At 36.2% G+C, this 12,934-nt stretch overlaps 1 protein-coding gene across 1 annotated transcript; it reads right to left on the bottom strand.

Moving 5' to 3' along the window:
* Nucleotides 1-4,147: 4,147 nt before the first annotated feature.
* Nucleotides 4,148-5,320, bottom strand: LOC110919475 (F-box protein At5g07610). The gene has a single exon (XM_022163742.1). It carries the CDS (start codon nucleotides 5,318-5,320, stop codon nucleotides 4,148-4,150), a length of 1,173 nt encoding a protein of 390 aa, XP_022019434.1.
* Nucleotides 5,321-12,934: the final 7,614 nt, after the last annotated feature.

Raw genomic sequence — 12,934 nt, 5'->3', positions numbered from 1 at the left:
GGACACAAAATTTCGAGGTGTTACACCAAAGGTTTTCTACAAGAATATGGGAAGGATTACTTTGAAACGTTTAGTCCAGTTACTAAGTCTGTGACTATCTGTACCGTCCTTTCCATTGCCTTATCTCAAAATTGGTCCATTCGACAACTCGATGTCAACAACGCCTTCTTACATGGCACCTTGCATGAAGTGGTTTACATGACTCAACCCCTGGAATATGTCAATCCGGATCTCCCACACTACCTTTGTCGCCTACGAAAATCTCTCTATGGGCTCAAACAAGCACCACATGCATGGTATATGGAGCTTGCAACGTTCTTCCTTGAACTTGGTTTTCGAAAATCCTTCGCGGACCCCTCTTTGTTCATCTACAATCGGGATGGCATTGTCTTGTACTTTTTGGTATATGTTGATGATATTGTCTTGACCGGCAACAATGATACTTTTGTCCAACATACGATTGGTGCATTATCAAAAAAATTCTCTATTAAAGATCTCGGTATGCTACACCACTTCCTTGGTATAGAAGTCATTTCCACCACCAATGGTTTGTTTTTATCTCAGCATGCTCATGTGCAAAATATCCTCACCAAGTTCAAAATGGATGGCACTAAACCCGTTGCCACACCCCTCAGTTCCACTGAGTCTCTTTCTCCTGTTGATGGCTCATTTCAGATTGACCCTACACCATATCGTCAACTGGTGGGTTCTCTCCAATACCTTGCCTTCACTCGACCTGATGTCTCCTATGCCATCAACAAGCTCTCACAATACATGCATTCCCCAACTCAACTTCATTGGCAAGCTTAAAACGTGTTCTCCGCTACCTGAAAGGCACCATCCATCACGGTTTGTTTCTTAACCATGGGTCTCCCATTGATCTTACCGCATTTACCGACTCTAACTGGGGTGGTATTGCAGATGGGGGGCGCTCCCCAACTGCATACATCATCTATCTTGGCTCAAACGTTCTCTCCTGGCGCTCAGCGCGTCAAAAATCGGTCTCTCGATCTTCAACCGAGGCGGAGTACAAGGCATTAGCAAATGGAGCTGCCGAACTATCTTGGGTCCAGAACCTACTATTGGAACTTGGTCTATCACCAACTAAACCTCCTACATTATTTTGCGACAATGCTGGAGCTACTTATCTATGTGCTAATCCGGTCTATCACTCGCGTATGAAACATGTGGCACTCGACTACCACTTTGTTCGGGAAAAGGTGGCTAATGGCTCATTAAAGGTTCTTCACATTCACTCTGCTGATCAACTTGCTGATATGTTAACTAAACCTCTTAGTCGGAGTCCGTTACAACAACTAGGTCCAAGATTGGAGTCTCCGATGGATCCTCCATCTTGCGGGGGCATATTAAGGATATCAAGGATACCAATTTATAATTGTATAATCAATGTATATTTCCGTTTATATGGTCAATACATATTTAGAGAATAATTTCTAGTCAATAGGTTTCCATAGTCCTAGCCATAGTTCTAGCCTTATTTCTCTCGTTTCTATTCTTGTCTCCTGTTGTAGCTCTTGTAGCTGGCTATTTAAACCCTCTGTATCTTTGTAATAAATCAAGCTTTTGCATAACATATTCTAACTTTTATACATGCATACGTGAATCAATCAATCAACTTAAAGTATTCATGATGAAAGAAAATCTTCCATTGTTTGTGAATTAAAGTTTATCTTCATTCCGCTGCACTATTTCCATATTTGTTATCATCTTCCATTATTCATCTTAAACTTTTTCAAACAATTGAAACTCAGATCCTAAGACTAACAATTTCCCGCTAAATGTTGTAAGAAAAATAACTACTCATAACATGGAATTCAAAACATGAACTTAAATAAACAAGATGAAACAGAATCATTGTTCAAACAAGACAAACAAATTAAAAATTGTTTTTCAAAGACATTAGTTGTTTTAGTGATAGAGGTATCCAGCTTTCAGTTGCTTCTTGTGAGATATGGGCTTGCTGCATTCCTTGTACATTGTCTTGTACAGATTCCTTGCAGCAATCCATTCATCTATGATTTTTTCAATTTCCTTTCTAAGCTTTGGCTTGTCACGTCCTTTGATCTTCAGCTGTTCTTGTTTCTTGTTCATACATTCTCTTATGTAGTTGGGAGATTGATTTGAGTACTTGCAGATTTCTCTAACCCTAAAAATTGTCACCGCCAGACAATCTCATCTGCTCCCGCTCGTCTCTCGTACCACCATTTTCATCTCTCACACCACCTTTGAACTCTAAATTTGAAATACTTTCTAGGTTTACATAATACCCTAAATTTCAAAAGTGTTTGCTAGCACTAGCTAACCTTAAAGTTGAAATACCTTATGGATGTTCACTGAAATCAGTTTTTTTTGGTTTAAAAGTGTTTGCAATCGTAAATTTGAAGATGTTTTTGACATAATCCGTCCAAAAAGTTACTATCAAGTTTAAAGTTTGATTTTATGTTGTTCATTGGGACCTCAAATTTACTATGTTTGTGATCCGATTACTAGGCAGTGGGTTACCATAGCTAGAAGAACACACAATCTCTTTGTAGAAGGTTTTGTTGTGTTGTTTGTGATCGGTTACTAGGCAGTGAGTTACCATATTTAGGTTTGGTTGGGTCAAAAGTCAGAGCACAATTCAGGGGTTGAAGTAGCCAAGGTAATTTAAGGTAATTATTGTTGGGTGTTGTTTGGTTCTTATTGGTTCAAAAATAAAGTACCAAATGCATTTCTATTTATTGTTTTCCATGACAATCGTTGTGGAAAGAGGAATTAGAACAAGGTTTTTTTTCTTTGGAACGATTGTATATAGTGAGTAGCATATATGCACTGCACTGTCTTTGATTTCAATGTCATTCCTAGGATTATAAGGTTGTTGGATATGTGTAATGTATTGAGCGTGACAGGACAGTTTCAAGCTATGAAATGATAACTTCATGTGTTAGCTAGCGGTAATGCCCACCCTACATTAAGGTTCGCATAACTCATAGTGTTGACAAGTGAAAGCAATGTTTTAAACACCGGTTTTTTAAATCATACCGAATTGGGCTCTAAAAAAGGTCTAATCGGTTGAATTGGGTTGTACCAGACGATTGAACCGGGTTACCAGTTAACCCTATAATTCCATAAAATACAAACCCATCTCAAAAAAACAATCAAATCTCCATTAGGATTTATGTAACTGGTCATAGTTTTATTTAAAAAAAAAACTATTTTATGGTAAAATATTAAGCATTTTAAAAGCATTTTAATTTCTTATAAGCAATATTGCATTATACGATGTGGAAAACAGTTTCAGCGGTGATGGAATACTGGAATGAAAGGTGCTAGATTAATTGCCAGAAGTATGGAAGGTCAATATTACCTTAATTTCGTATTTGTATTAAAATTAAAAAAATCAAATTCCAAGATAATGCAAATCGGTTCAACGGTTTGAACTGGTAAAACCGGATTTACCGCCGGTACATAAGACATACCGTATTCTGGTTTTACTGGCTTTTATCCTACTAGACCCGTGTCCGATATCTGGTTTAACTGGTATAACTGACTGGTTTATACCGGTATTTAAAACACTGAGTGAAAGCTTGATCCAAAAATACTTATTTGGAGTTCTAAAAGTTTGTACTTCAAAATCCTTGAAAGCTTGATCCAAACATTCTTGAAACCATCCACAATAAAAGAACTAAAAAATGCTAAAATATGTCTAGTTAGCTTCCATATCAGAGGAAAAAAAAAATTCATTCTTTAAAAACACTCAAAATCTATCCGATAAGAAAACTCAAAATCACACAAAAACATTAACATATCATCACCACCTTATATATAGAGAGAGATAAAGACACCCAACCCCCTTTGCCCACCCTCTGCCACTTTCTTCCATTTTTGCTGTATGTACACAAGAATGCAAGATAAAAAAATGAATCCACAAACACAACCCGCATTTAGTAAAAATGGATATAAATGTCACATCACCCTCACAAGAAAAAAAATAACTATTGGTGATGCTCTGAAAATAAATAGTGGCTTAAATGTTAAAACGTTTTTGTATGTTCATAAATTTTACATTATTGATCAACAAATACAAAAAAAAAAAAAAAACAAAAAAAAAACAAAAAAAAAAAACAAAAATAAAAACAAAGAACTTTTAGAAAGAAGTTGTGGAGCCTGTATAACGATGAACATCCCATGGTCCTATACTTTGATGTAACGTGTTGGTGAGATCGAATAATTGCTTGAAACTCTTGTCCAAAATACTATACCAAATGATCTTTTTCGAAACTTTGATCACCATGAATGTGTCATCTACTTCTTCTTCGTTTTCACCTCTAACAACATCCAAGATTTCGAACTTGTAGTAATGAGGTCTAGACTCTTGTTGGAGCACATGAATTATATCCGGATAAGTGACCTCAAGATCATCAAGCTCCACCTGATACTTGACAAACCATCCCGAATGATCACTCAACATCTCATACACGTTCAAGTGTAAATAGTTTTCAGCGTCCACCAAATGTAGATGACCTCTAGATTCCCCAAAGTAAAGGGGCCTCACTCCATCATGGTAACCACCAAAAGATCGCACCCTTGCGGGCAACGGTGATGGCAATGGCAACCCCAACAACTTTTCATTATCTAGCTTTAAGTAATTCGGACGGGTATAAGATGGAGCCCAGTGAAACGCTCGATTCCAATACACACCGCCACTGAAAGGTGAGTAATACGATACCCAGAAGGATTCGTTTGTTGTCTTCTTCCACTTACCCGTTTTAGAGGAGTAGATTTGTAACTGTAACCGTTGCTCAAATTCTTTTTCACGATGAATACAAATAACTTTGTAATGAACACAATCTGTTTGATGAAACGCCAAACCCATAAAACGGATACGTGTCACAACATCCAGACCCCCGATTATCGGGGGGATGATCGCACACTCCTTGGTTATCGGATTAAACACATAGTAAGCACGAGCTCCTTTGTGTCCTCGATCACTACAGCAAAGTAGTAATCCATTACAAGACTGCACAATTTTAATACGAAGGTGATCCGGATGGAAATCAAGACCGCGAAAACGAGTAGTTTGGTTTTCAACATCATACGGAATATAGAAATCGCGGACAAAAAGACCAGGAGAGCGCGAAGTGCTGCGATAGAGGTGACTGAAATGATGGTGATTTAACAGTGACCGCCAGTGTTTGGATACGGATTTGAATCGAAGGATGGAAACAACAGGGAGCCAACGTAGGATTTCAAGTAAAAGGTCGTCGTTGGATCCGATCATAGCTCCCGACCGAGTCAACTCATGATCAATATCCGCCATAGAAGACAAACTCACACACCCACTAAATCTATTACTGAATCTTACTTGATACCGCGAGTCTATAAGCTTTGATAGAAGAAAGGAAGGCTTTAGTGAAGTAGGTTTTCTTTGATTGCCATGGAAAACAAGAGTTATATAAATATTGAAGCTTTGTGCAAGACTTGGAATAGTCAAGTCTCCTCGTATAATCTAAATTTCATTACGTATCACAAAAGTTTCAAGTTTCAACATATAAAATGATACTATAATACAAATTCTATCTTATACACTAAGTAATTAACACTGTTTTTCTTATTTTTCATACTAAAATATGGTCTTTTAGATTAATGAAGAGTTTTATTAGTAATATATTAAACAAATTATGATTAAGTTGCTTCATAATGAAGAGTTATCGATGTATATTTATTAATAATATATTAAAAAAATTATGATTAAGGTGCTTCAAACATATGTATTCCCTTTTTCTTTTTTTAATATTAAGGTTAATTTAATATGATGTTGCATGCAAATGCTTTTATTTAAGAAAATCACCCACACAAAAGATTAATTTAACACATTAGAAAACAAGGTTTACGTGAACACGGCATAGGAAATTTCCAACAATTTTTTCATGAACATTTTAATATAAGATATTAAAAAAACAAAGTTTTTATAGAAAATGCGTTGGAAACTCCTGGCTATTTTCCTTATGAAAATGACTTTTGTCGTTTTTCGTTGGTACTCGGTCATTATTGGTTTTTGGTTGGTATTTTATGGGTAACTAGTGTTTGCCCCGCGCACGCGTTGTGGGGCTCAAAGCCGATTTTTTTTCTCTCTTGTGTGTTTTTGTTACTTGTACATATTACCTATAACACGATCTTAAAAAAATTGCGTCGAGTCAACCATTATCAAATTTTTGCTAAAAAAAGATGGAAAAACTAAATTTTAAATTGGGGGAAATATTATAATTTTTTAGGACAAATGAGCGTGTGTCAGGCAGCCGCCTGACACGAATAATAATTACACCGAGTCAACCAGTTAAAACAAAACACTACCACAGTTTAAAAAAACTAAAACAATGAGATGACATGATTGTAATTCTATACTGGGGGCAAAATTGTAATTTATCCAGGAAAACAAACAAAAACGATAGAGAAAATGTAAATTTAAGTTGAGGGCAAATTCGTAACTTGGCTGAGAGAAAAAAACTAATGACAAAACTGTAAATTTAAACGAGGCAAATTTTCAACCAATGGCGAAATTGGAGTTTTTAGCTTGGAGCAAAAGCGTAAATTTATTTTTAAGCAGGGGTAAAAACAAAATATTGAACGGATGGCAAAATCGTAATTTTTAAACAGGATAGAATCGTAAATTTATTGGGCCAATAGGAGAGTGTCAATCAAATGGCTGACACTATATCCTTTGTCATGTAAGCCATTAATTTAAAAAGAAAAAAAAAGGAGGAAAAGGCCAACCGTCTTTTTCCACCACTCTCATTCAACAACTATTGCCCTCATAGTTTTTGTAGATTTAGGTAATGCGTAGAACACCTTCAACTATTTTTTCATGGAAATTAATATTGTCGGCATCTCGTCGGTACGTAGTCGCTAATCCAGGGTTTTCAGTAGTGTTGCATTTGGTACCAATTATTGGAAAAATATTAGTGAAAATGATTATTCATTAAATTTGGTGGTAAATAATTCTATTTATATATGAGTTGTATAGATAATCATTTATGAGTTTGTGTTCTAGCATGTGAAAGTTTTACCACGAACTATATCACGTCCAAATGGGAGCTAAGGTGAATGCGATAACAATATTCGAAGTTGAGTGGTTGAAATAAATATCGAAACTTTGGTAACTCTAGTAGAAAATTCATCTTTGACATAAATGGTTGTTTTGTTTTGACTCTTAAATTCTTTTCAAGAATAATTATGTCCTATAATTTTATTTGACTTGACATTATCGTATCACGTATCATCAAATGAAGGTTTTATTTGACTCATAATATTATTATAATTATCTTCAGATAAATGAAATTAAATATGGAATTTTGGTACGAGTAAATGAAGCTTTTGTTCTTGTGATTCATTCTTCTAAAAAAAGGAAAAAAAGGATATAAAAGAGAGATGAGCTAGAGAGATTATGTTGTCAACAAGTTATATAGAATTTAGAGATAAATACTCTCTAATTCTTTCACCATCGTTAACTTTATCCTTTTCTTTTTTCACATAAATTGAAAACATCTTAGCGCTATGTAACCTTTGGTGCGTGAGCCATCTCTCGCACTATACACTGCTTGGGTTGTCGTACCCTTGGAGACAAACATGTCCATCCAAGAGGAGACACAAAATCTGTTTTAGGGACCCATGTTGAATGTCAGACCCCAACCTGCAACGGAGTTTTGATCAGGGCATGATTGTCCACAGTTCGTAACAACTATTAAAGTTTAAATATTTATTCATGTCCAAATTAAAAATGTCACATAACCAAATAAAATTCAAATAATTCATACATCGATCAAAAACATAAAGCATAAACTAAAATCCATTTATATGTCTAAGGCATATTCTGACATGGTCTTCATCCTCATCATATCAAACTTGATAACCTGTATCACGTGTAAAAATAGCTTTTAGGTCAACATAAATTGATGAGTAAATCTATATTTAAAGAGTGAATTTCAAGGATTGTCCTTTATTTTTATACCCATTTTCAGGCGCTGTCCTTTATGTTCAAAATTGACGAGTTTTGTCCTTTATGTTTTCATATCATACACGTTTTGTCCTCTAGGCCTAACCCAGATAGTTTTTTCAGTTAAATTTGGTCATGTGCTTTACACATGAGGGCATTTTTGTCAATTCAAAGGTTGCAGAAGCTTTGAGCTGTAAATCTGTTGTTGAACTTACCTTTGAATTGACCAAAATGCCCTCATGTGCAAAGCATATGACCAAATTTAACTGAAAAAACTAACTGGGTTAGGCCTAAAGGACAAAACGTGTATGATATGAAAACATAAAGGACAAAACTCGTCAATTTTAAACAAAAAGGACAGCGTCTGAAAATGGGTATAAAGATAAAGGACAATCCTTGAAATTCACTCATATTTAAATAAAAAGATTTGCTTTATTATTTTTAAAATGTTAAGTTTGTCATGCAATTCATGTGTTGATAAAGATGATCAAATTATATAAACAACAACAACAATAAATAAATAAATACCAACCAATGCGATAAGCGATAATGAAATATTGTGATGATGTGAGACTCAAGCCCTGAAGAGCGAATCTAAATGATGATGGTGATACCTAGCTTAACCCATGGTAATGGGGAACCGGTCAGCTAGTTGATCCATGTGTGTGATGTTTGGGACACAAAGCGGTAAACATCAAATAACAATTAAATGTAACACAACTACACATTGAACTTGTATGCATTTGATAATTGATAATTGAATTAAATTGAGATTTTGCGAATAACGTGTCACATAATACACCCCTAAACTGATAATTATAAAAAAGAGAAAAGTAAGATCTACTCATTGTTTGCGTTTTGTGATCCTTGATAATACCGCACGAAAAATGAAGAAAAAACTCTGGCGATCACCCTAAATATAAGATAACCAAAATATACTAAAGAACCAACACAAAAATAAATCACTTATAAAACAGAACCTATGCTTTGGGAGCTTCTGTATAACCTAAGTATATAATAAACTCAATTGTGACAATAAAATTAGAATCTAAAAATCTATATAAGTGTGATAATTTGTGAAACTAATGTAAAATTGGTTATGTCATTAATTGTATGTAAGCTAAGTCTAGTTAATTCTTTTATAACTAACTTGGCTAATAATTATATAAGCTAACTCTAGTTAATTCTTTTATAATTAACTTGGTTAATAATTCTAAAATTGTGGGAAAATAATAATGAAGTGACAATAACCATTTATTATGTTATTATATGTTGTCAATTGTATATTACATAAGTCAGTAAAAACTAATTTAATAACTTTATAAATCAGAATTTATCACTATCTTTTATTTAAAATCATTATTATATAAAAAGACTTAATTTACTCCAAATCCTTTTCTTAAAAATAATTATTCGAGAGACATGAAATTTAGTATAAAAATTCCACATCTTGTATATTTTCTGAAAAATCGGGATAATATTTATAAAATTTCACTTTGATAGTTCTTGTGTTTTTTTTTTTATAAATTCTATTATATATATTAGGTTATCACCAGGGATTGCTTCCCGAGCCAAAGAAAATTAATTGAAATAAATATTAAGTGTATAAAAAATAAAATACAAACAAAGTGGCATTTTACATAAATTAGTAACAAAGTGGAAATACAACTTGAAGATAGTTGAGTCCTTTTGAAGATGCATATCCTTGAGTCGTGAAAATCTTTCATTGAGTAAATCGACTCCCTTCTATATATTGTTTGATCAAGTGTAACAACATGCACGTTCATGCTTGTTACTCTCGTTACACTCGTTACGTCTAGCACCAGAGATTCGGATCATAATGTAACTTTATCGCTTACAACGCTATTTCGCATATACTCACATACTTTCAACATGATATATCGCACATCACAATGCATACACAAACGCTAACGATGACATCGCGTGAAAAGTTAAGTTGCTCCCCTCGATCGTCGTGATGCAACGCAATCACGCTAACGACGACATCGCGTGAGTACCTAAGCGTTTCCCATCGATCGTCGTAAAGCGTCGCAACGCTAACGCAGACTCAAACGCAGTTACTTATGCTATGACATGTTATATATAATAAAAGTGTGAAACTATCCAAACGCGCACTCGCAGGCACGCGGAACTCAACTTATCGCATTCAACACGCAAACCCGAAACATGGTTACTTATAACACGATAAAACACAACGCAACGCTCAACGCACGAAATGAAGGTTGGAAAACTAACCCGCGCAAGCCAACCCATCGAACGACCATTCGATCGAATGGACATCCGACCGGATGACCATCCGATCAGATGGCCATCCGATCGAACGGCCGTCCGACCCAATTAACCTACACCGCCTTCCTCACCTTTCACCTATAAATACCCCCCCTGTCGTATCAACGGTTCCTTGATGTTATAGCCTTATTCGACCCACGCACTCTCAAGCCCTTTTATCTCGATTCCTCGACATTCTTGTAAGTTTTCCTCCTAAATCTTGTACTTCCATCTTCATTACACACTTTCTCATCATCTTCTCTATCAAATCTTGCATTATCACCGTGAAATCACCTGATTTGGGTTGTTCTAGGGTGACGTCACCTCGGGTTCTTATGAACACTGAAGTATGACCTCATCTCATCAAGAACGGTTCAGACCTAAAGGATTTCCACATATTTTTACACTGATTTCGCCAAGATCTAAACACTTTTCACTGTTTTCAAACTTTTCTTCAACATTCTTCACCTTTTACTCAAAGCCGTTAGAATCTGTACTCGTTCGGGCTCTCTACTTATTCTCTAGTGGAGAAGCGATCTGAGAATGGATTTCTACCGAAGAGACGACTAATTCACGGGTTGAATATGAAACTCCGTCAAGAATAGTTGAGTCTGGTTGAACGGGGTGATTCCTGTCCGATCGAACGAGTTGGACTTGATGTGATTTCCATTGTTTAACACGTCGCCACGCCGTCTCCGTTAAACCACAAAACTTTTAACTTAGAAAACTTTGTGAAAGTTTCAAACAGAAGGTTGCTCGATTGAACAGCCGTCCGATCTGATGACCATCCGATCGAACGACTATTCAACCAGGTGACTTGTAATCTTAACACTTAAACTATTTTGCAAAACTTCAAAGAATATCAGTTTTCAATCGAATATACATCCGATTGAACGACCATCCGTCCGGATGACCATCCGATCCAATGACTTTATTCATACTACAACAAAAACTTCAAAAGTTCAACATTTTACAAACACACCTCTCCACTCGAATGACCATCCGACCGAACGGTCATCTGTCTGGATGACCATCCATTCGGACGATCATCCGACCGAACCACCATCCGATCACCCATGTCACCAAACGCACTGTTTACACGTTCAACGCTTACGCTATCGTTCTGTGATCAGGCTAATCTCCTCAAGCGCTCCCTTCAATCCAAGACTATGTTTATTTACTAAACACGCTCTGTGAGTATACTTGACCCCCTTTTTAATGCTTTAAACACACTTTGGAGTGTAACATACGTTCCTATTGAAATCGTACCTATCCAAACGCAGTCTATACTCTAAAACTATTATCACTTGCGAATTACTGTCGTACATATTTACACGTGATGCTGATACATATGTGCTAGGACTTTTACTCACGTCGTCCCACCTTAGCTAGCATCGAGTGACTTACTTGATAGTATATGTGGTGTATCTCGTTTATGTATGTGGAAATTCGCAGCACTTTTATCTACTTTAATTGCTATGTCAAACTTGTATAGTCGCTAATACTTTTTTGTATTGACGTCGCTTAACGTATGTTGCAGGTAAATCGCAGGCTATCGCGATATCAAGCTAGGAAGTCTAGAAACTCACCATAAATCTAGGTTGTCGGATTTGTATTGTTTGAGAGAACATGAAATCTATATAACTGTTTACTGATATATTGTTTACTAGTATGGGATAATGAACGCATTAAATATTGTCACTTAATAGTTGTTATGGATTCTCTTGAGCAATCTGATTCGCCTAGTGCCGCGCCCCGATGATTCCGCCATCGGTTGGGGTGTGATAGATTGGTATCAGAGCCATATCTATAGAGAATTAGGAAAGACACAACCTAGTCCGGGTCTTGATATCTTAAAATTGACCTACTTTATAGTCTAAGTACCAACAGGCCGTCTCGCGCGAACCCAGTAGGGTTTGTGCGGGCCTACTTTGATACTCTCATTCAAACTCGCGAAAGTTACAACTTCGTACGAACCCCCGCAGATACAGCTTCATACGATGACGCCTTTCCTAAGGATGAAAACATACTTTTGCCTTTCCTAAGCCTAACACAATACACACGTTTGACAATACTCGCGTAACACCAACGAGTGATTGAGTCGAGAATAGGTGTGATACCCAAGAACTCTCGACAAGATCGTTCACTCAGCGCATTATTCTAAGCACGAGAATTTTCGTTGAGCTAGGAGTGACATCCACATCTCAGCGGAAATCTCCATTTCTATCTAGTGGAACTCCCGAAATTTATTCGATGAGCACAACCACAACTAGGAGCAAAGTTGTTAAGTCAGGGGTGAAACCCGCATCTTAATAACCCGTTCCACTCTCTAAAATGGTTTTTCAAAAGCTCTCACCAAAGTCTCGACTGTACCAACAACTCGAGCCGCGTTGTAACTAGGAGGATGATGTTGGAGCCGCAGCCGCAGCCCGGTGAGAGCATAGTCCATCAGGCCAGTGCGTGTATTCGAACTTGTTAGGGATAGTAGAATCACTTTGGGTAGTCAATGTCTAACAAACACTCCATCTATTTTAAGCCCACAATCGTCGTTTTTTATGTGTCAACGAATTTTACGAGTTTACGATTTTACGCTTTAATCGATTTTTCAAACTTTACCGCTTTATCGATTTGTCGCTTTTCGCTTCCCGCTTT

The sequence above is a fragment of the Helianthus annuus genome, chromosome 16, assembly GCF_002127325.2.
Source record: "Helianthus annuus cultivar XRQ/B chromosome 16, HanXRQr2.0-SUNRISE, whole genome shotgun sequence".
NCBI classification, from domain to species: Eukaryota; Viridiplantae; Streptophyta; class Magnoliopsida; order Asterales; family Asteraceae; genus Helianthus; species Helianthus annuus.
Note: the sequence above shows the minus strand (reverse complement) of the source record. Positions and strands in the feature narration are given on the sequence as shown.

What these genes read in the sequence shown, in the direction of transcription:
- LOC110919475 (XM_022163742.1), bottom strand. Translation starts at nt 5,320, where the DNA reads ATGGCGGATATTGATCATGAGTTGACTCGGTCGGGAGCTATGATCGGA.